This window comes from Vanessa cardui, chromosome 7 (assembly GCF_905220365.1).
Source record: "Vanessa cardui chromosome 7, ilVanCard2.1, whole genome shotgun sequence".
Classification (NCBI taxonomy): domain Eukaryota; kingdom Metazoa; phylum Arthropoda; class Insecta; order Lepidoptera; family Nymphalidae; genus Vanessa; species Vanessa cardui.
Window position 1 is genome coordinate 10,772,026 of NC_061129.1, and position 23,624 is coordinate 10,795,649.

Below are 23,624 nucleotides of genomic sequence, written 5' to 3' on the forward strand. Positions count from 1 at the left end.
GCTTGTGTGCAAAGCTACTATACAATTAGCGAGTTTATGTTTGATAGCACACCTTGGGAATGAAACGATCACCTCCTGGCTATTTCTAAACATATACTACTATGTATCTTATTAATTTGACAAAAAAAAAAAATAACAAAAAAAAGACCCGCTGTGTTTCTTTCGCCGGTTCTTCTCAGGTCTGGGTGTTCCTTTTTCCGAACCGGTGGTAGTGTTTATTTGACAATCAATCAGTGTGATGCTTCTATATTGAATAAAGGAATTTGAGTTTGAGTTTGAATAATGGGAAATAGCCGATGTAATAAGGACGATAGAATACAAATCATAAAATTGCAATTTCAAAATAAATGTAGGTAATTAATTTGAATTTCAAAAGTCAGTAGGGGCGGCACATATTGAATAGATTACTAGCCTACTAGCGGCAAATTTGTAAATCCGACACTGATTTGTGCAGAGCTTGGTCTTACTAGGTCCATCTTGTCATTTTGCTGGGTACTGTAGTGGATGCAAAGACAGCCAAACATTTAACAGACCCAGTTACTAACCAGTTAGGTCCAGGGCCAAAATCGTTAAATAAAAATATAGTTAATGTATATTATTTCTTTATTTATTTAACAAATATATTTATAGTAATATTATATATTTCTGACATCACAACGCCTCACGCTCTGCAAACACATAATTAAGCTGAACATAATTACAAAATAAATAATATACATACATACATATGTAGTCTTTTTACTTATATTCTGATAATAATTATGATATCTTAATATTTACAGTCTTTTATATTAAGTACACAGGTACTTATTTAGTACCATTAAAATAATATATTAACGAGCGTTTCTTTATTAAAACAAAAAATTAACTAAGATCATTCCTTGCACATGTCATCATATGAAAAATCAATAGCATTAGCTTTTAAATTAAAAGTATTTTTAGATAAACCGTCATTATTTCATACATTTGACAATGGTTCCATTTATGAGACCGAGTTGTGTGGGGAAATTGTTTATAATAAATATTTAGTTTATATTTTATGAGCTTAATCTGAATAAAACAACGCCAAAAAATTTATGCTCTTCTGTAGCGATAAAGCAAGAACGTTGTATGTAAACTTCGGTTAATAATGTACATTTTTACGATTTTCTTCTTCCTCGGTATTAAATAATTTTGTACAATATAGCAACAGAACTGAGGCATTTACATTTAATATAGCTTATACTTTATTGTAAATTATTATTCCATTAGTTTCTTTAAAATGAAATGTACGTTAAACATGTACTTGACGGCAACAAGTAGATAATAACAAGCGGTGCTAATCAAAAAGTGCTGTTTACCTATTGACACATTATATATATAAATACGGATGTAACGATACATTTAAAATTATAGTTATATTTTATACGAACACAAAATATTCGCAAATAAAAATATATTATTATGTAACACAGCATGCACATACTTAAACAGATTATAATACCGTTTTATTTCACAATACTTGAAGTAATGAAAAGGAAACATAATACAAGATTAGTGATAAAACTAAATATACATAAAATATAACTCAATAAATATATTTTAACATAGACTATAACATTCGTACTTGAACAAAAAAAAATATAATAAGTATTTTGACACTTTGTCAATACAATCTTAAAATATTAAAATTATATACGATTCCGACGATACTACGACACAAACATTCCGTTATATATTTTTCAAATTATTTCTGAATTGTTGCTACTAAACAATAACAAACAGAACAAATACCTACAACTAGACGACGAAATGACGACATGAAATATAGTTAACATTTAAAGATCATGAAATGTTTTAAATACAATCGATATCGATTTTATTGTGAATACATTTTCAACAGAAGACAATTTATAATACACAAATATAATGATCCGATATTATAACAATTCAATTCCTTTTTCTTTTAATAATATTATCCTTTAGGGCACATTAGAACGTTTTTACACTTGGTTTATACTGAAGGGTCCTCTTTGCGAGCACACAAGTAAGTCACGCCTGTGTCTCCCCGTCTGTGTAGTGCGAGGGCCCCTCCGCTGAGCAGACCGAGTCCTCCGGAGTACGCGACGCATCGCCTGCCTCGCTCGCCTCCACGGCACTCGCACTGCCTCCCTTGTTTTTACAACCCCGTCGAGCTTGTAAGGCCTATGTAAAAAAATCATCTCATATTACAAATTTATTTTAGAAAAATCAATACAGAATTAATTGAGCGTCCATTAATAATTATTGAATATACAACACATATCGTGTGTGATAAAATGTATACGTAGCAAATATGTGTACGGAAAGCCAAACCATTAGTGTAAACAAACCAAAGACTGTTAAATCAGTTTATTTAATTATGTAACTAATTTATTTTACTAAGGGATGTAGAAATTCAGCGTGTTAAAGGATAAGCTTGTAAGCTTGTCTTTTTAGCGAAAACGAGATGTGCGTGTAAAACGAATGTCTAGAAGTTTGTTTTTTGTTTTAAATTAGTGTTAAACCAATTATATAGACCAGTGTTTTCCGCAGAACAAATGAAGCATTTATCACACATAAAAAAAGTAGCGATTGTGTTTGGTATATAGACTGAGTGCGGACGAGATCCGCTGTCAGTATTGGTAGGGACTCAGGCTGACATCAAGGGGCATGCGGGTGCTCCAATTCAGTGCGCATGCGATATATTCCACATATCCTTACCTTTTCACGACTGCCTTTTTTCTAAAGTAGGATGGAAGTGAAACATTATATTAATGAGTGTGATCGAACAGTATGAAAAGGGGAGTACCTAGTTTACATATACTTAATTATAACGATACATCATCCTTAAGATATGGCTGTTGACTGGGTGTCTGGTCATGGCATCAAAATAATAATAAAAGGTTAGTGAACTAATAAGGAAAAACAACATCAATAAAGAGTGAAAACATACTAGAAAGGAAGTGAACACAACATAATGTAACACAAATACAAACATCAAACTTTGATTTAATTTATAAATAAAGATGTAATGATTCTTATACACCTTTTGATTTATAAAATTTAAGAATTTAATAAATCCAACGTCGATAATAAGAAGTTTTATTAGGAATCAACAATAGTAGTCACAATATTCATCAGTCATTAGTTAATTCCATTTACTTTTAAAAGCGAGGTACGGTGCCATTACAGGAAGTTTTAGCCACCTTTCACCAATCACTGGTTTAAAACTGTTATATCCTTACTACGTGTTTTTTAACGATATTATACCCAATGAGTGGGTGAACCCACTTAAGCGGGATTGTAATAGCGCTACTTCCTACTAATATTTGTATAAATAATGACTCTTTTTTTCTTAACGCCCACAAACGAAGTTTAAGCGATAACTGTTAAAAGAAATCCCTTTTAATATTTGTCTACAGCTCTTGTATCGTATACTTTAAAAATGTGACATAAATGATTTAAAATTATATAGCTTTAAATTATGTACCTGCAATGAAAACCGCCTGTGAGGTGGCTTTCGCCCTCCGCGACGTTTGCTGATATGCGGATTGTCGCGTCGGAGCGTCTGATTGCGTAGGATCTCCAGCTGCACGTACAGTCGCTTCAACTCCGCGCGGACTTCTTCCGAGGTGGGTTCTTCCTCACCTTCCGCACCGAAACCCTCCGCTGGACCGCGGCGAGATACCTGTATCGTTTTGTTCTAATATTTTAAAGAACAATCAATTTTATTGAGGTTATTTATTTATTTTAAATATTAAAAATTTATGGGTAAATAATATGCATTTATCAACTGGGATTCGAAACAATGTGTGAACAAAAACCTCTATAGGAGAAACACTGCAACTATATAATTATACCATGTCATGATAAAAAATGTCCTCATACCTCCTGTGCAAGCGATCGCGCGCGGTACCCGTGCCAGAGGCGCGGCGCGAGCACGCACGCGAGCGCGGCGCCGGCGGACAGGTGCGCGCGCGCGGCCGCCGCCAGCGCCGAGCGCTCGGGCGCCGCGCCCGCCAGCGCCGCCACGCGCCACGCCGCGCCGCACAGCCCTTCCGCCCACAGCGCAGTCGCTAGCCATCCACGCTCCTAAAAACAATTAGCAAAACAATATCTTATTTGTGACTTTCCTTTTGAACTCCTTTTTTTGAATTCCCACCATATTGAACTTTCGGTAATTTAATTTGACGGGACTTTTTAATAAATAAATAAATATGAGACAACATCACATACATTACTCTGATCCCAATGTAAGTAGCTGAAGCACTTGTGTTATGGAAATCAGAAGTAACGACGGTACCACAAACACCCAGACCCAAGACAATATAGAAAACTAATGAATTTTCTACATCGACTCGGCCGGGAATCGAACCCGGGACCTCGGAGTTCCATACCCATGAAAACCGGTGTACACACTACTCGACCACGGAGATCGTCAAAATATATAAAATCTCTACTGACCTAATAATTCTCGGTGTATATTAGCGTCACATATATGTATTTGCAAAAGTTATTGATTATATTTTGCGATAAAGATGAAAGTAACATGTAACCTGAAATGGTACATTTGCGTTTCTCGCTGCATGTGCTATTCGAAGTCCCGCTACAAGTAGGAGCAACTCGGCAGCGGCGGTGACGTGGTGCCAAGCAGCGCGGGCACAGCCTCCGCCCGCGTCTTCGTCGCATGCCGTCGTTGCAGTAAAAGCTGATAAGTAACAAGCTGCACCCAAGACCATCGCGGCAACTATTCTTAAGACCTGTAAATATATTATTTTAAGGCAATGATTCGACGTTATCAAATAACGATGTCAAATGCTATGGATCATTAACAAAAAAACTGGCCTCTGAGTCTCTCGGTGTCCAACGATGTGCCTTCCTTGTGCGGAACTCAGCGAGCAGCACCCACAACCGCAGGACGACGGAGCCGTAACACGCGACGAAGCCAAGCTCTCGTAGCCACGCTCCCGCTACGCATCGCCAACGCGCTATCGATATGTATTGGGAAGCCGCCTGTAATCAAAATAATAATTTATGAAAAATATAATAAAATAATGAAAGATCATTAACATTAATATCATATTGATACTTGCGCTTATTTTAGAGATCTGCGTTTTATGTTAAACGTTTACTGTAATAGTAGACCTCACACAAAATACAGCGCATAATTTTTTAACCTATTGCCCATCTGAATGAAGCAAAATGATCAAGGCACAATTTTGACTGAGGCGTAGAGTTTGTAAGGGTTTTGTAAAGTCACTTGGCTGTATGATGTACGTGAGATCTGATAACTTTTTGAGGGTGCGATCTATGAAATCATATGTGATTTCAATTGTGATGTTGTGGCAACATTTTGTTGAAAAATATTTGGCTGATATACCAATTTTTTTAAATGAAGAAGTAAATAAAAAAAAAAAAATAGGAATCTAGTCGAAAATTGAAATTACAAAAAATATTAGAAAAACTTTTAAACAATATTTATTAATTATACATTAAAGAATAACTTGTGAAATTTGTGATTATAATTTAAGGAAATCACACTAACTAATAATTAGAGCAGCTCCAACTTCCAACTTTTTATCACATATTAATATAAAAAAATATATCTATCGTCATACATTTGCCTCATTTTTCATACCTTGATTAGTTTTGACATACAATTTTTTCGGGTTTTTTTGCTCATAGATCATAATTGAGTTTATGTAGATATCGGCGTTATAGATATACCATGGCAGAATAGATTATAGCCTTTGTCCACTATAAAACTAAATTTAACCCAGAAATTTAATATTACATTTTAGATTAGATTATTAAACCTTGAAACCGATAAAAAAAACAACAAATAAAACTAAACTTACACCTCTTACATATTCATACGATTACATAAGTGTGATTATGTTATCTTCAAATAAACAAAATCTTATCAATAAAACGTGCTATATTAGATAACCGAAGTCTTTTTTCTTAAGCCTAAACCTAGGTTTGAGATAGCCCCCGCACATGAGCAGTGAGGTTATACCAAAATTGAGGTTATACCTTTTTTGAAACATAACGAAGTAAAAAGCTCTTACCGAAGCATACATCAGCATAGCACCAAGAAGAACCACTTCTAGGACGGTCCACATGCCCATGGCAACGGCCTGAAAATAAAAGTTGAGCATGATTTAAAAACAATATTTCATTAGAAAAAAAGTCAAAACATGAGATCATAAGTATAGACGTCATCATTTATACGTAAATATAAAACAAATGTTAACTGTATTTTTAATTTTATTTTGGTTAAGTTATTAAGACCAAAAATGTAAATTATTGACTTACAGACTTTAAAAAAAAGTAATAAAATGTTGTATAAAATAAATATATATTGGTAATTATGTATTATATATATGTACATATTTGTTAAAATATATCATTGCTGTAGCTTGCAATCTTCGGTTGAGCTTAACGTTTTTTGGCCAATTATAGAGCTTCAATTATTATAATTTTAATTTCAATTTATTTAGAAATTTGAAACGAAATGTACTTTTACTTTTGTAATGTAAAGATAACACGTACTTTACACTTTCTCTTTTTAAAAATGATAAATCCAATGACAAGGCATAGCAGCATGCCAGCAAGGTTGGCTGCCAGTAAAGAAGCGCGGTAGGCATCGGCGAGGCATGCAGCGGGGTTGCTGCCCAGCCCACATGGAGTGCAGTTCATCCGTCCGATTTCAGAAAGCGTTGATCTACTAATCCAATCTCCTCCACTCGCATGCCAATGACCAGAGCTGCATTTACAATGGTACTGGAAACGAGACAAGAAAAAAGTATGAACACTACGTTATTAATATTTTAAGAAACAGAATAAATTCTACAAATTTATACATTTTATTATTATTTATATATTCAAATTGTTCATTATTTTTTTTAGAATGACGTTAATTATTGATACAGTCTAAGAAAAAACTATATCTATAGATATCTAAGACAAAGAATTTTAATGTTTACCCCAAGTTTTTGGTCTCTGTTTTCAGAAGGAAAAGCTTCACAATCCGTCGTAACTGGATCACATAACGGTGGCCCACCTAACCATTCATTCATAGTTTCTTCACATGGTAAAGCTGGTATTCGACGAAATATCGCAGCGGCAGCTCGAGCCGGTCCAGCTCCTCGGGCCGCTGCCGTTCCACCCCACCACCCCGGATTACCTTCACATGAATACCATGCATTAGACCAAAGAACGAGACTAGCGTTCCAAGCGGAAGCTAAAGTGCGCCAGAATTGTTGGAGTGTGGCTGAATTGTTTTGTTGAAAGACGATTAGTCTTGGGGGTTCTGCAATGTAGAGTATGCCAAGATGCAGCTGTGGTGCGCCCAGTGCGACAGCAGCGGGGGGTGGGTGAAGTGGAGCGCGTGCAGCGGCTCTTGCAAGGGCAGCTGCTCTAGCTTCGTCTGCAGCACCCTGCTCCACAAGCTCTGACAATGCTCGAGCGGTTTGAACAACGGCGGCCTCATATTCGCGAACATTCTGTAAACATATTTTGTGAGATTAGATTTTTTGTAGCGTAAAATTAAAACGAAGCAATATTTACTAAAATGTACTCATTCCAAGTAGAAACCCACGAATTTGAAATGTAGTTAAAATACATTGTTTATGTTATATGAACGTCGTCTAAAATTATTGACACCAAAAGGTCTTGACAAATTATGTTTCTTACTAGATATTTAGTAGTACTGTTTTGTGACAGAGGTTTATGTGATGAGTGGTTGGTCCTACCAAGCTGGTTTACGATATAATTAATAAGTAATTATAAAAATAGTATACAGCTGCTGATATTGTTATTTAAGGACATTATACTTTTATTTTTTTTTATGGTATAGGTTGGTGGACGAGCATATAGGCCACCTGATGGTAAGTGGTCACCATCACTCATAGACTATGAAGCTGTAAGAAATATTAACTATTCCTTACATCGTCAATGTGCCACCAACCTTGGGAACTAGGATGTTATGTCCCTTGTGCCTGTAGTTACAATGGCTCACTCACCCTTCAAACCGGAACACAACAATTCTGAGTACTGTTATACGATATGTTTGCCCTTTTGGCAACAAATACCTACTTCTATAAATCTTTTAAAGTTAAATGAGTTGTTGCGAAACAGTAGTTGAATAATATTTTTGTAAAAATAATACTATATACTCGAGTTTATGTCCATTACGATGAAACAGCAATTTTTGAATTTCTAACAAATAAAATTGTGCTGTGAAAATGTTGACTTAAAAAAAAACAGTCTATTTTGTGTTTTCTTTGTGATATTGTAAAAAAAAAAACTTTTTTTAAACATTTGCACATGGCTGCACAATCGAGTACATTACGGCACAGATGAAATAAGTTCGATAAAGTAAAGTAAAGGAGACAACCGGACATAAAAATGGACCTCCTCATATAAATTGTATTTTCTGAATAATTTTTTTTTCAAGCTTCACATCATACCACATACTGAGCACGTTTTAGCACATTTATTCTTTTTTTTTTTAACTGATTATAATTTCGAAATCTTGTTTTTTACTTGTAAAATTACAAAAAAGTTTTATTTTTTTTATTCACATCTACACATGACAGTATATTTTGAGCACATTACGGCACATTTTTAATAAATTCGATAAAGTAAAGTAGCGATGCTAACCGCTTGCTTGCAAAAAAAAACCTCGTCATAAAAATGATATTTTTTGAGTCAATTATTTTTCAAGCTACACATCATAGCACACACTGGGCACATTTCAGCAGACATTTTTTTAATAGAATTTCAAAAATTGCTGTGTCATCATAATGGACATCTAGAGTTTACGTTACGTTTAGTAAGGTAGTGATGGTAGACTAATGTTGACTTGGCTCGCCTCGTATATATGTATGTACGTAGTATGTATGTACGTGAAAACATAAATGATTTTTCCAGAAATTGTGACGCACCTGGTATTAATACTAGGAACAAGCATAAACTTTTTACTCCAAGTACCCGATTACTCAGATTAGTATATCTTTTGTGGGTCAATGTCTACGTTTTTACAATAGGGTAACAGATAACTTTCAAAAAATTAAATTGGAAAATTAAAAATATTTGAGAGCGTTTATGTGCTAATGACTTCTTAGTTGATTGCACACCTTGGCATTGGGAGTGAGACAAACGCCTATGATAAATAAATAATGAAATTATATTTATTGTAATTGTATGAAATCTTCAAATAGAGATAAGAATTCCCCAATAAAAATATTATCGAGAGTGCCACTTGAAATTAAGAAAAAATAAATATATGAATCCATCACAACAGTGTTATCAGATAACTTCATGTAGGTAATATTGAAGATGAAATACTCGTAATTGATCATATCCAGCGATATCAATAGTATTTAGAGATTATTATGAATACCAAAAGAGAAAAATTAGTAATCTTTTTAGAACGCGTATAAAGAGAATATATTTGAAAATACGAGAAAAAAGAAAGATTAGCAAGTGCTAGAGAGGAAGATGCAAAGGTTATAAAATTTTAGATATGAAACGATCAGATATGTGGTTATCTTACGTAAATATCATTCAAGGAAAATTCACAGTACTTGGACTTTGTACTGTCAAAATAATAAGAGTCATTTTAATATTTGAGTCATATCATCATCCTAAGGATAATAGTATGATACAACATTTTAAGTATTTTTTATGAAACTCACGCAAGATAACACGGATATTAGTAGAAATGATTTAAAAAGAAATCTAATGATTCCCTAAAAATTTGTCAGATCCTGAAATTCTTATTATTTCCTGAAAATACCTGTGGTAAAGGCGGTGTCCTTTTTAGAAGTAGCGGGTCGCATGACACGGGGGCGGATGAGGGTGCGGGCGACGGGCCGGCGGGCGCGGCGGCGCACGCGCAACATACAAGCGCCAACGCCGCACACCGCGCCCACCGCGCCCCCATCGCTCGCCTGCACCCCGCACTCTGTGTTACAAAGCAAACCAAGATCATAGACATCATTTTTTCAACTTCTATAATAAGCATGGTTTAATTACTTTTAATATTAAATCAATTGACTGACATGGAATTTTATTATTTTTTTAAAGGTCATACAAGAATCATGTGTCCTACTAACACATCTCAACTTTGAAGTCACATTCATATAATATGTACACACTTTTGCGTTTTACCCCGTTCATTTTTGGCAAGTTACACGTTACGTAAATAATTTATTTGAACAAAATAGATAAAACGTATTGAAAAGATATTGCAAAAACAGCAATAGTAGCTTGATTGCGGGCATTAAATAAATTTTTTTGAGTAATGGCAATACGTACTCCAGGTGTGCCAAAATGTAGTAACGATTCGCCATTTAGTTTTCTATGAAAATGGTTTTGAAGGTAGTCGGCGATTTTGTCTTGGGATTTTTTTCTTATTTTTGCATGAGAATATACAATTTTATATCGAAAACTTATAATATAATTTTAAATTGTGTGTATTGATATTATATTCCTTTAGTAGATTAAACTGTGAGGCGTATTATAACTTCAAAACTTAGATAATTAAACCTGTTAGATCATGTACACGATTATTTTGATTTACGAAATCTTTATTTTACTAATGTTTTACGTAACATTCGTAAACGATTGTTAATATAAAATTAAAAGGCGTTACAATTTTCCTTGTAAACCGTAGACACTCAAAAAAGATAAGTAATAAAATCCTATGAAATGGCAAGGTAACGGCGTAGATAATAAAGTTGAAGAATATATGATTAGAGCTCAAGAATTTAATAAAAAAATACATCAATTTCTCTATTACCGTTATTATTATTATTTTAAATCTAGACATATATTAATAATCTACCACTGTAAGTATTTCGACTTTCCGAAGTACTTTTTCTGAAATGATATGATTTGTTTATAGTACGGAAATATTTTGTATGTCTTAAGTGCAAAAGTAAAAAGAAAGAGTTTTTTATCTTACAAAATAGTTAAATAAAATTTAAGCAATGATCTATGCGCCTGCAGGATTCCTATAGTTTTCCTTCTCAGCTATAATACGAGAACTTTTGACATATAATGAATTAAAAGATCGCTGATCGCTATGTTCCAAGTGCTTCAACACCAAACGCTTTAGGCAGTAACACTAATATGGCGTTTATATGTCCTCTATGCAGCAGGCACACCTACGTCACACACAGCCTATGTACACACATCTGTAAGTAACGCTATATAAATAACATTATTGAAGGATTAGTTATTCTATCCATTTTTTGAGACGATTGCAGTTTTATTCCTTAACGTAGTATGATTGGTTCAATCTTTTGATTATGCTTTTCCGTTATTGATTATGCTGACGTCTGCAACTGACATGCAAATGAAGAGCTCCTTGGCGAACGCGAACAGCTTTAAACTTTGTGCTCTAATTGATTTATGGATTGCGCATATTTCCGATACGTTCATTAAAGTTCCCAGGGTTTTAGCATACCGATGTATCTTTAGTATCGTATTGTTTTAATTCTTTACACTTAACATTATGTTCTAAAAGTGTACATTAGAATAAATTACAATTTTGACTGTAATGAAGCTAATATTAATCTTACTAATAAAATTGCGCGTCTCTTCACACTACCGGGAATTATATTCTCTTTCGTTGCTTACTATAATGCTCCGTGTGCTAGGCTTTTGTTTTACAAGCAGTTGAATATTTCGAATGACATCTGAAACCCTGATCGATTTATGTTAAAAAGTACCTAATAATGATTATATGTTATATGAAGTTTATGATAGTACTCTTGGCAAAAATTCGCTAGTAATTTATTGTTATGTAACCAAAATCGTAATGTGTAGAATAAACTTCTACAAATCTAAAGGTTTACTAAACTCGAAAAAACATATATTGATGATAAACTTTGTAGTCTTATGTAATACAAGAATTAAGATATTGTTGAAGACGTATAGGAAGCGCTCCCGTACATTTTGTTTTGGCGTAAATAAGAACAATCACCCAAATGATTCCATTCACAGTAGACGTCGTAGGAAATAGACATTCACTTACCAAGCTGCGATATTGATAACTGTTTATACGACTGTATTGTATAAGAGATTCCTTCACCCATTTGCTCTGTTATTTCTACTAGAAAATATATTTATGTGTTACTTTTTCAATATCACGTGGAGAATTATCTTAAATGTATTTTATTCTTGTTTTTGCAGTATTTAGCAGTGGAGACGATTGAAATCTCTCTGATGACTATGCATTTTGGATAAGGAACTATCTAAACTGTAATATTTATAAGATTAAGGGGACTACATGAGCTAAATGCAAGTTTTAAAATGCCAAAAAGTATATAATCCAATGCAATAAACCAAATGAAAAAAATATATGTTAATCTTCAGGATAGATGCTAGTTATTAATTGTGTTGAAAACATGATGTAATTGATTTGGTACGATAGAAAAAAATCGCAAAGTTACCTCTAAAAAAGTCTTTTTTTGTTTTTTAACTACACTTATATACCTTCAATAATTTTGGTCTTTTGTCAGATTATTCTACAAACAATTTACTAAAAATTTATTATCTTAATTATTTAGTAAAATCAATAGATTTTTTTTTAAATCAGATTTTCTTATTTTCGACCAAAATGCGTAAGCATGTGTGCGTGAGCGCCTCGTACAGACACTGCCGGCCGAGGCCTGTTGCTATATAGACGTGTCGCTCTTTTCACCGCATCGTTGCGAATAAATACTCGTAGATTTTATTTTTGTGTAATTTTAATTGTAACTTAATTGTCGAATATTATTCTTTTTTGTAAATAAATATATTAAGTTAAAATAGTCTAGTTGTAGTTTGCCGTTTATTTTTTTATTAAGTTATTTTTTATAAAGTTTAATTTTGTAAACATAGGAAATAAAGTACAATCTGTGAAGAAAACTAAAAAACGTTCATATAAATTAAAAAGCCGAACATATGAAAGATAATATGAAAAGGTAAGAGTATTTAATTAGTAAACATATATATAAATATATATATTTTATAAATAATGATTATTGGAAACATTTATTAAAAACAATGCAATTAGTTCGCATAGAATCAGATTTTTCGACATATTTCTGACAGTCACCATGGAGTATTTGGTATTAACCAAACTTGCATTGGCAAGCAAGTCCAAGAAGAATTTGCGGGTTCGATCCTCGCACTCTGAACTACAATTTTATTATTTTTAAAGGACTATATTTAAAAATATATATATATTTTATTTAATTATTATATTTTATATTTAATATATTATATTTTTAATTATTAAAATTTAATTGCTAACAACTATGCATTTATTTTTTCAGAATTAAGAAAATCGAAAAAAATAACACGGAAGCTATTTCTATTACGTTAGAATTTAATTTTATCAATTTTGTTTATAATAGGAAATATAGTTATGTATGGATGAAAATTAATAATAAAAAAATAAAATAAATACAAATTAGCACATCACATGAATATTTAGTGGTGCTTGCCTGGGTTTGAACCCGCAATAAGATGCGCGCGTTCTACCCACTGGGCCATCTCGAAATATGTAATTGTTGTGAACCAAAGAACTAAAATATTTAGAAGTGTCATATACGTAATTCAATAATTTTTAAAGATTGGAAATGGTATCAATTGAATAGTACAAATTTTAGCTCGTAGCTTCAGTGAAAGTGGGTGAAATATTGACTGCAAGTATCCAAGATATTTTAATAACGAACGACGACGAACGAATAATTAAAAAAAAATATTTTAATAAAAAAATTGAAACGAAATTTATTTGTTTTTTTGTTAAACCAAAAATAAATAAAAATATTTGAATTTAATTGAATCAGTTTTATTTCAAATATCAGTCAAAAACAATACAAATAATTCTAATATCCAAACTATTTTTATGAGATTTATGACTAAACCCACTGTGATTGACCGAGTTAACCAATAATTCTACTAAACCGACTTGACGATATTATTTTTATAGTAACTTTTTGATTCTGACTTTTTTAACTTAATTTTTTTTCTTTGTGTACCGATATTAGTAAAATGAACAAACTCTACGCTTTTTGTCAGTGTACAAATTACGAACAGTTCCAATTTTATTTAATAAATCGCTTAACAAACTTATAAAATTTAAAAATAGGTACGATTTAATATTTAGTATTACAACTAATTGAATTGATACAGTAAAAATTAAAGAAAAAAATTGTTTAAATTAACTATTTTTTGTACATAAAATAATAATAATTTATGTTTAATTAATTCAGTTTAATTTTATCATAATTTTTTAAATGACAAAAAAATTAAAATAATTCTGTTGTCCTGTCTATTTTTATGAAATCTATGATTGATAGAATTGATAGAATTGACTTCGCTTCGCTTTCGCTCGGCGCGGCGCGTGGCGGTTCGGCGCCATCTATTGGAATATTCAGGCGTAACCTCGCCGCCTCGCTAAGCGTAGTGCGCGCGGGGACATGCCGTTTTTGTCGTTAGTGTAAGTGTGTGCGCGTGATTCTCAAGGGCAATTAGCTCCTGTAGTCCCCTTAATAGGAATGTTAATTTATAAATATATGTATGGCTATTACAGTCATAATATTAATATATATATATAAAGTATTCATAAAGTAATCTGTATATTAGTCAGTATATCATTAATAATGCTTTAGTCGTATCGGAGATGAGAGCGAACAAAACACATATCAAGACAATCGTTGAAATATTTTTTTTTAAATGACTCATAGGCAAAATCGATTGATTTGTTGTATCCATAGTTTTCGGATAAATTATATTTATTATTGTTTGTGCTACTGATTATTTTCATCTAATATTACATAATATCGCAAATGTTTCTTATTTCTTCCAATATCAATATTTGAGTTATCACAGATTATAAGCATTGTTATCGATACACAATTGTGCTTGGAAATGGAAAAATCGCAATGAAACGACAAACATATATAAAGGTTTAGGTTACATATTTTCAATAGCAGTCGAGTCATTAAGATGTTAGGAGCAAGGCAACTATTGTAAGTTACAATTTCAAATATTTATTGACAATGATATATCTGATTTTCGTAATTATAAGTTATCGCATTAAGTAGTAAATACCTATTTAAGAACTGTATTTATTTTAAATTATATTTTTCGACATACAAAATCTTGTTAACAATGTTTCTTGACATTTAATATTCATAATTCATAATAAAATTTTTGGTGAAAAAATGTCGTTCCAGTGAATAATAAAGAGGTTGCAAATAGTCCACTTCACATAGAACTAATAGAAATTAATATTTTTTATTAATATGTTGTTATCATGTCTTATAAGTAAGCAGTTATTACCAAACGAATGTATTTGTTGATATTTTGAGGCACTCGAGTGACTGGGATTTTTTCAATAGAAAAAGTTAACATTTTTATTTGACCTATCCCGGGGATTGAAATCTGAGTCTCGAGATCTGGCGCCGTATAAAGTAGCCACTGAAACTAGACCAACGAGGCAGACAAAGTTAGCCCCGTATATACGCCAACTGACGTTGACACTGCTTGATTTATTGCTTTATCTAAGGTCTAGCTGTCCGTTCCGCCTTCGTTCGGGTAAAAGATTCGGGTATTTTTTTAGTAAACATTCACTAAATAGTCTAAATTTTATCTAAATATATCCAAAACAAAAATGAAACCGAAATAAACCATACTTATAATAATAAATATAAAATTGCCGTAGGGCGCACTAAAAATTGCAAAAAAGAATGCCCATAAAAGTAAGAAATCTCGTCTAGTGTGACGTGAAATTATAAGTCGTTTACATATTTGTATGATATACTTCAGTTATTTTTTTAACTAATCACCGTGGAAATGTAGAATATTATCAATATTTAGTTTTATCTCAGATGAAATCCCCGGTTCAGCACACATTATCTGATAGACAAACCTGACGAAAAATAAAAAAAAATAATGATGGTTTAAGGAAAATAGGTACCATAAGTTAATAGTGTAATGAGGTCTAAACCGCCTGCTTAGGTGTGGCTATCTGTTAGGAATTTGAAGAGGTACTGTGGTTCTGGAATTTACTTCTCGGAAAATCGTAAACTCGGAAAAATCACCCTTTCTCCTGATAATATTAGTATATATATGTATTTAAAAAAAAATTAAATTCAACAGATTTTATGTCGCTTGCTTTGTCTTGGCTGAGAGCAAGGTAGCAAATGTAAATCGACATGAAGCTAGAAAACTTCCAGATGGAATGCTTCTCGGTGCGGCCACTGCATCGTATCAAGTCGAGGGAGCCTGGAATGAAGACGGTATGTACACGGTATTATAAGGTATTCTTAAATTGAGATGTTAATGTTATTCCTTGCGTACGTTGAATATGGTATCCATTTCGAAATATTAAGAGATTTACAATTGCAGGCAAATCGGAAAACATATGGGATACCTTAACACATCGGGAGCCCTGCGTAATTGCTGAATGCCACGATGGCGACGTGGCTGACGATTCTTATCACTTATATAAGAGGGACGTGGAGATGATGAGGGAACTTGGGCTTGACTTTTACAGATTTTCACTATCCTGGGCGAGAATTTTACCAACTAGTTTCCCTGACAAGATTAATGAAAAAGGAGTAGAGTACTATAATAACCTCATCGATGAAATGCTTAAATACAACATTCAGCCCATGATAACGCTGTATCACTGGGATTTGCCACAAAAATTGCAAGATATGGGCGGTTGGACTAACCCTCATATAGTGGATTGGTTCACTGACTACAGTAGAGTTGCTTTCGAGCTATTTGGAGACAGAGTCAAATATTGGTTTACAATAAATGAGCCCCGAGAAGTTTGTTACCAGGGATATGGAGATGCAACTAAGGCACCTTTGTTTAAAATTTCTGGATACGCAGATTATATTTGCTCCAAAAACATATTAGTAGCTCATGCAAAGGTTTATCATATGTATAATAATGAATACAGACCTACGCAAGGTGGAACTATTGGTATCGTTTTGAGTATGAAGTGGTATGAACCGGAAAGCGAGGAGCATGCTGAGGCTGCAGAAGATCTTATACAATTTGAGGTAAATTAGTATATTAAATGTACGGAAATATTTTTGTACCCGTCTAAGTTTGAAAAATAGTAGATTTTTTTTTATTTTTTTCTTTTTTTAGTGGGGAATTTACGCTAACCCTATATTTTCAAAAACTGGAGACTTTCCGCAAGTAATGAAAGATAAGGTAGCCGCTAAAAGTAAGGCTCAAGGATTTCCACGTTCGAGGCTGCCCGAATTCACTCCAGAGGAAATAGAATTAGTGAAGGGAAGCTCTGATTTCCTCGCAATCAATCACTACACTACAAATTTTGTTTATAGAAATGAGTCTGTTTATGGATATCACGCATCTCCCTCATTTTATGATGACATCGATGTTGTCTTATACTTAGATAGCTCTTGGGAAGGTTCTGCATCTAGTTGGTTAAAAGTAAGTAATTGTTTTACTTAATAATCATTTTAAGAATAAATGTTGCATTGTTACATTTGTTTACCACTAACCAGGTAGTTCCATGGGGCTTTTATAAGCTGTTAACAAAGATAAGAGAAGACTACGACAATCCCATTATATATATAACTGAAAACGGATTCTCAACACAACAAGGACTAGAAGATGACGATCGAGTATCTTATTACAGGCAGTATATTGACGTGGTCTTAGACGCCATCGATGACGGCTCCGATATCAGAGTGTACACTGCATGGAGCTTAATGGATAACTTTGAATGGTTACAAGGATACACGTGAGTATAACTTTTTTATCGCAAAATTAAAAAAAAATATTATTCAAGAAACCTACTTTAGTGCACCGGATAGCTGTTACTCCTGATGCGTGTTTTGAGCAATTAAACACACTAGTGATTTTTATATTTATTTATCGAATCATTATTATTGGCACATTTCAATATTACGCACATGACTGCACTCGAGATTAAAAATGAAAATCATGAAAAATCACGAAAAATGATGTTTATTGCTCTAGGTGTTATAGATCACAGCATTATATTATACTTATTTCATGCATAAAAGTAGCTTATTTCTTTGATAGAAATATGTGCGAGCATTTTTACCGATTAAATTTTCTTAAAAACTGTTTGCTGTTTATATCAAGGCTTATCAGTTTATATTAAATTAGTTTCACCCCTTGACTTCACCAACGTGTTATAGGAGGGGATTGCTAGTCTTTCATGTACCCCTGACAATGTTTAATAAAATATAATATTACTATTTCATAATTAAGCTTATTACTGTTAAATAATAATTGGCTTATAAAATGGTTCGATAATATAGTATTTATATATTTGAAAGCATGCCAAATGTATGATTAAGGTCTATGCCGAATAGGTACCATTATAATGTTTAGATAAAGTATTAAGATATATTAATTAAGACTACAGAGTTATAATAATAATAATAAATACATTTGTAAGTTATATTGTAAATGTGTTTTACAGACAACGATTCGGCTTGTACGAAGTAGACTACGAGAGTCCGGAGAGGACGCGCACTCCTCGCAAAGCGGCCTACGTGTACAAGGAAATCATTCGCTCGCGAGCTCTCGACTTCCACTACGAACCCGACATGAGCCTGGTGCTGACTATTGATGAAGGACATTAAACTTCGAATATTAATGTTAATAAAAAAATTATCAAAATAAGATTTACGTGAATAAGAAAATGTACGAATGAAAATTAATGTATGAAAAGCTATAACTTTCCATTATGAACTTGTATGCATCTATCGGAATCTTCAAACGTGATTTTCCTATCTTCAAGACGACTTGATCTTGAAATTTGGCATACGTACGAATGAGCGATGATAAAACAATATTTTAATAATTTTTTGCTAGTATCCTGAGTACGATCAACAGAATAAAAAGACTGGTATTACAGGTATCGTCGTCGTATTGTCGGCAAAATGATATATTTTCGCGATATATTTTTTTTAATTAATTATTTATATTTTCTCTATTTAAATTAATATTCAAACCACAATTTTCTAAAGATGTATGGTAATGCAGCAACTTCTTACAAATCTGCTTCAAACATTTATGAATACCACATATTGCCTGAAGATAAACTATTTGGCAACAACCAACAGCCGCAATAGATCTGTGTGTTCATAGTGATTTACGATGGAGTAGCATAAACGATTATGTGTACATTATACAATTACATCTGTGCTTCTGAGTTTTATTTTTACCATTTTTCAGGCGACCTGAAGTCGCTGATACTGAAAAAATCGTATTGACGTCGTTTACGAACGAATACACCGTGTACTGAAGCTAAGTAATACGATTGCAATGCATTTTGTGTATTGATGTATTAATTTAATTATATTATAGATAATTTATTTTACTGTCTACAATTTTTTATATTGTTCAACACAAAACATTTTTTATAATGTACTTTATAAAAGTTTTCTACAACGATGTCCCATAGGATATTGTTTACATAATTAAAGCGCTACAACAACAATAATTTGGCTTGCAGCCAACGATGTCATATGCAACGTGAACGGACATTAAATTTATATTTCAAATCAAATAATAATGCGCTAGTAACTGCCTGTTACCTCTTCAAAATTAAACCGCTGAACTGATTTTTGTAAAATCCGGCATACAGATAGTTTAAGTCACGGAAAAGATCATTGGATATACTTTAATTCAACACTTGTAAGGGGCAAAACGGGAACGTTGTGTGCTATAATAGATAAAGTTTTCGTGATTGGGTAACTTCTTAAAAATAATATAAAACTTTCTTAAAATAAATATTATTAGGGTGTTCAAATTTAACAATCTATAAATCATAAATCATTAAATATCAGTAATTAAAATGGTCCGTTTACATTTTTTTAAATTAACTAATCTTCTAATTACTGTGTCGAAATATTAAAGGAAAATTGAAAAATTTAAAAACTTTTCGTCACTGGATACTTTAACGGATATACATTTATATAATACGGTTCATATCACTTAAAAAAGGTTGTAAAAGATCAGTTTCGGTTGTGTGGTTAAAGAGCAATATTTGTCAGTTCAATGTTTACAAGGTATGAACGCGGAGGATATATTTCAGACGGGCTTGAAGCGGCCTACGGTAAACAAACGTAATTTGGCCTCGAAATATTAACATTTTGCGAAGCGTCGTTTAACTGTTGAACTTACATTGTATTAATAATAGTCGTCCAAATTTATTATTTTGCCTTCAGAGATTTAATCTGTATTATTTATGGATCATGTAAAAAAATTAACATACTATTTTGTAGATGGTATATATCATATACTACATACATGATATACGTATACCGGACTCATACGCTAAAAAACAATAGTACGTGTATGTATTTTTGTATCCTTTGATGTACCTAAGTAATCAAACACGTTGTAAAAACCTTCTCATCCATTAAGCAAGCGCTCTTAACAAAATTCGAAGCGTAACCTAAAAGAGCAGAGATCTCTTCACAGTGTCTCGAGGTGTTTATCCACAACTCGACGTGCTCTTCAGTAACGCTTCAAACTAAAGCTTGTAAATAAAGCTTTGTTTGACGTATTCGCCATACCGTATACACTACAATGACTTACTCCTTACATTTATTTCATGTTTAATTTAATATCGATCATTTCACTTCTTACACTACCAGTATGTACTGTAACGAACTTTTATCTTACTATAAATTACAATGTAATAAGTCATTTTAATATCAACAAGCGTATAAAAGTAAACAAATGAGTATAAAATTAGATATGAAAATTACTGTTATGGACGCAAATTTTAAAACTTGATTATCCACGGTCGTTTAACCTTCGTAATGTATGTTGATATTATAGCTGTTAAAGCTGCACAAAATCTTGGTTTTATCAAGCGGAACACACAAGGATTTGCAGGCCTAACTAAATTACTCTTGTACCATAATATAGAACGCAGCTGTCTCGAGTATGCTAGTATTAAATATCTAGAGTACACTGCAGGTACATACGCTCTCAGTGTATTTAACATGTACATAACATTTTAACATAACTGAACAAAACATTTTGTTTTTTTATGAAAAGAATTTTTCGCAAAGACACAAAGAACGTTTACCATTTATAATATGATTTCTCTTTTGAGCATGTTTTTATTTATTTTTTACTAAAAGTGCTGTATTCATTAGTAATTCACGTCCTTACTTGATATTTAATTGTTGTTTTATTAATTAATTTGTAAATACATCTTATTTATGAATGACGTAAGTGTGATTTACTAATCAAGAAAAATAAGTAAACATTGATAATTCAATAAATTGTTATTCAAGACAATCCAAGGATATTACGCTTTGCATATGATGTTATCAAATGTTTAATAGTAAAAATAATTCATCTATTGTTCAGCCGAGTGTTCAAAGTGTTGGGCCTATTTATAATAGTCTGTGAACCATTCAGTGGACATAGAGGACACAGGCAGTGTCGCTCCATTTAACATTCTTGCATGCTTCATATGACTTGGTCTCGTCTAAGAAATTTATTCACAATCTGAGAATGCGTTTTCTCAACGAGTTTCAGCCATGATTTGCATTTGATTCTGGAATGGAATATCACAAACATGTACGCAACAAGTTATGATATTATATACTTTCAAATTTATTGAAAGATACAAATATAAAGGAAAAGGAAAATAAAGTCAATTTTTGATGCCGAATGTTTTTACATTTATAACTAATAGCAGTACGATTTAAGAAAATTATTTTGGTGAGAAAATATTGAGTATTCCTTTGTCAATCGAGTAAAGTTATTGACTATAGATTATGTATTGCATAGTACATAAATGGCTTACGCTGAAACTGTTTTGTAAGGAAAAAGATCGTTTACTAGTATTTTAGAAACATTTCCCATATATAATTAGTTTGAACAATTATATAATTAATCGTTGTAATATAATTATGTTACAACGATTCGCTAACTCGCACTGAATTACTTACTTCATTCAAAAAATAAATAACATTATGTTTAAACGTGCTAAGTCCCGTCTGCACATAAACACTTTTCAACAGCCATGCTCTTAGTTTAAATCGTATCAATGTTACTCATCACTTATCATATTTATCTAGTATTAATAAAATCGTTAATGCTATTTATGTAAGCCATGTTTCGTTTACTGCGGTAAAACAGCAGTCCTTATGACAAATTTTGACATATTTTCATTCTACAAAACATATTCTTAAAAAACAATTATTATATAATTTATAAATCATAAACGAAAACGAACTGAATAAGATATTATTCCATTGTATATTTACAACCATTTAAACTCATAAAATATTATTCGCATCTTTCCATTTCGTCCACCTAAAAGGTCAATTCACAAATTTATATCGTAAAGCATAAATCGACAACAACAAAAAATAACATTACGAATAGGTAATATTAGGTACGCACCTATGTTGATAGCACTCGACAGTTAGAGTCTATGTAGGGATGAATCATTCCGGTGTCTTTGAAAGCCATTAAGTAGCTCAATACATCATTAATTTTACGCACAACCGAAACAAAAATCATAGGAATTAACGTTTCATAACAGGTTTAAACGGTAACGATTATATTTATAGTTTTGGTAAACGGTATCATTATATTTTAGAAAATTTTGATTGATTCGTTTTTTTAATGGATTTGAGTGTTGTCACGAGCCCCCCAAGGGCCAGGAATCGACCAGGCGTCCCGCCGCGCCACTGAGCGAAAGCTGCGAGGCTCCCGGCCCGCGTTGATGCGCGCATGCGTAGTATTCCTTCACGACACGCCGCCCGCAACGCTATATCCCGACGCTCCTTTAATTTCCTAATTTGCTTTTACATTACTTGCTCACGTAAAATTCACGTACGTGCTCGGTGGATTGAACTGGCGATATACCGAATTATCGAAATTCTTATCCGTATTGGAATCTAATATTCTACAAAGCTCCCCATACCAGATGTCTATGAAGTATGAACCGAATCGAAAATCGAAGCTTTGGCCAAATAGTTACTTGTAATATAGCATTTACATTATTACTTACCATTGATCTATAATATTGCACTAACGCTGTACCTACATTCATACATTTTCGTAAACATAGCATAAACAATTACGGTATATAAGCTTGTGTGGTAAATTAACCACACAATCTATTCTATTGATATGAACTAAACAAATAAAACACAACATTGCTACGAAGCTTCGTATCCACTTGAATAACGAGGAATTTTGATGCGTAAGTATATCAGTGTGTTTATTCTTTATATTTAAGAATTATAGCTGAAATTATTAATATTGCAAATCACTTCTGACATATCATGGTCGTGTTCTGTGGTTTGTTACGAATTTGAACTTTAAATCTTTCGTGGCCCAAATGCGCATTAAAACAAAAATATCTATATATAACAAATGAATTAATTGATTTTTTTAAATCAACGATGTTCGGCTTAGTCAATTATGATGCTTTTATTATTACAGTTATTAATTACGGGATTTTTACCATGTTTTTTTTAATTTTCATTCGTTATAGCTCGATGTTTCGACATTATCTTCGAATGTCTTGTTCACAAGTCTCGTGATTAATTAATAAC

At 32.5% G+C, this 23,624-nt stretch overlaps 2 protein-coding genes across 3 annotated transcripts; one reads left to right on the forward strand and one right to left on the reverse strand.

Moving 5' to 3' along the window:
* Nucleotides 1-616: 616 nt before the first annotated feature.
* On the reverse strand, nt 617-22,740 carry LOC124531106 (probable G-protein coupled receptor 158). Of its 2 annotated transcripts, none has more exons than XM_047105562.1 (10): nt 22,462-22,740; nt 9,806-9,973; nt 6,990-7,508; nt 6,556-6,786; nt 6,072-6,140; nt 4,846-5,013; nt 4,557-4,760; nt 3,889-4,092; nt 3,491-3,688; nt 617-2,184 (listed from the first exon to the last, which is right to left on the reverse strand). In XM_047105562.1, the coding sequence occupies exons 2-10, from the start codon at nt 9,950-9,952 to the stop codon at nt 2,032-2,034; spliced, it is 1,893 nt and encodes a 630-aa protein (XP_046961518.1). In that variant the 5' UTR covers nt 9,953-9,973; nt 22,462-22,740; the 3' UTR covers nt 617-2,031. The 2 variants fall into 2 exon arrangements, with proteins under 2 accessions (XP_046961518.1, XP_046961519.1); XM_047105563.1 differs by lacking the exon at nt 617-2,184 and adding an exon at nt 2,525-2,742.
* On the forward strand, nt 14,931-18,820 carry LOC124531108 (myrosinase 1-like). The gene is made up of 6 exons (XM_047105564.1): nt 14,931-15,035; nt 16,168-16,307; nt 16,417-17,081; nt 17,173-17,481; nt 17,556-17,794; nt 18,506-18,820. Exons 1-6 carry the CDS (start codon nt 15,013-15,015, stop codon nt 18,666-18,668), a joined length of 1,539 nt encoding a protein of 512 aa, XP_046961520.1. The 5' UTR covers nt 14,931-15,012; the 3' UTR covers nt 18,669-18,820.
* Nucleotides 22,741-23,624: the final 884 nt, after the last annotated feature.

Excerpts from the sequence above, each read along its gene's own strand:
- LOC124531106 (XM_047105562.1), bottom strand. The coding sequence starts at position 9,952 with ATGGGGGCGCGGTGGGCGCGGTGTGCGGCGTTGGCGCTTGTATGTTGC. Across the intron at positions 5,014-6,071 it reads CTATGCTGATGTATGCTTCG|GCGGCTTCCCAATACATATC; the intron begins GTAAGAGCTTTT and ends TTTTGATTACAG. Across the intron at positions 2,185-3,490 it reads ACAGGCGGTTTTCATTGCAG|GCCTTACAAGCTCGACGGGG; the intron begins GTACATAATTTA and ends TTTTTTACATAG.
- LOC124531108 (XM_047105564.1), top strand. The coding sequence starts at position 15,013 with ATGTTAGGAGCAAGGCAACTATT. Across the intron at positions 15,036-16,167 it reads TTAGGAGCAAGGCAACTATT|ATTTTATGTCGCTTGCTTTG; the intron begins GTAAGTTACAAT and ends TAAATTCAACAG. Across the intron at positions 17,082-17,172 it reads AAGATCTTATACAATTTGAG|TGGGGAATTTACGCTAACCC; the intron begins GTAAATTAGTAT and ends TTCTTTTTTTAG.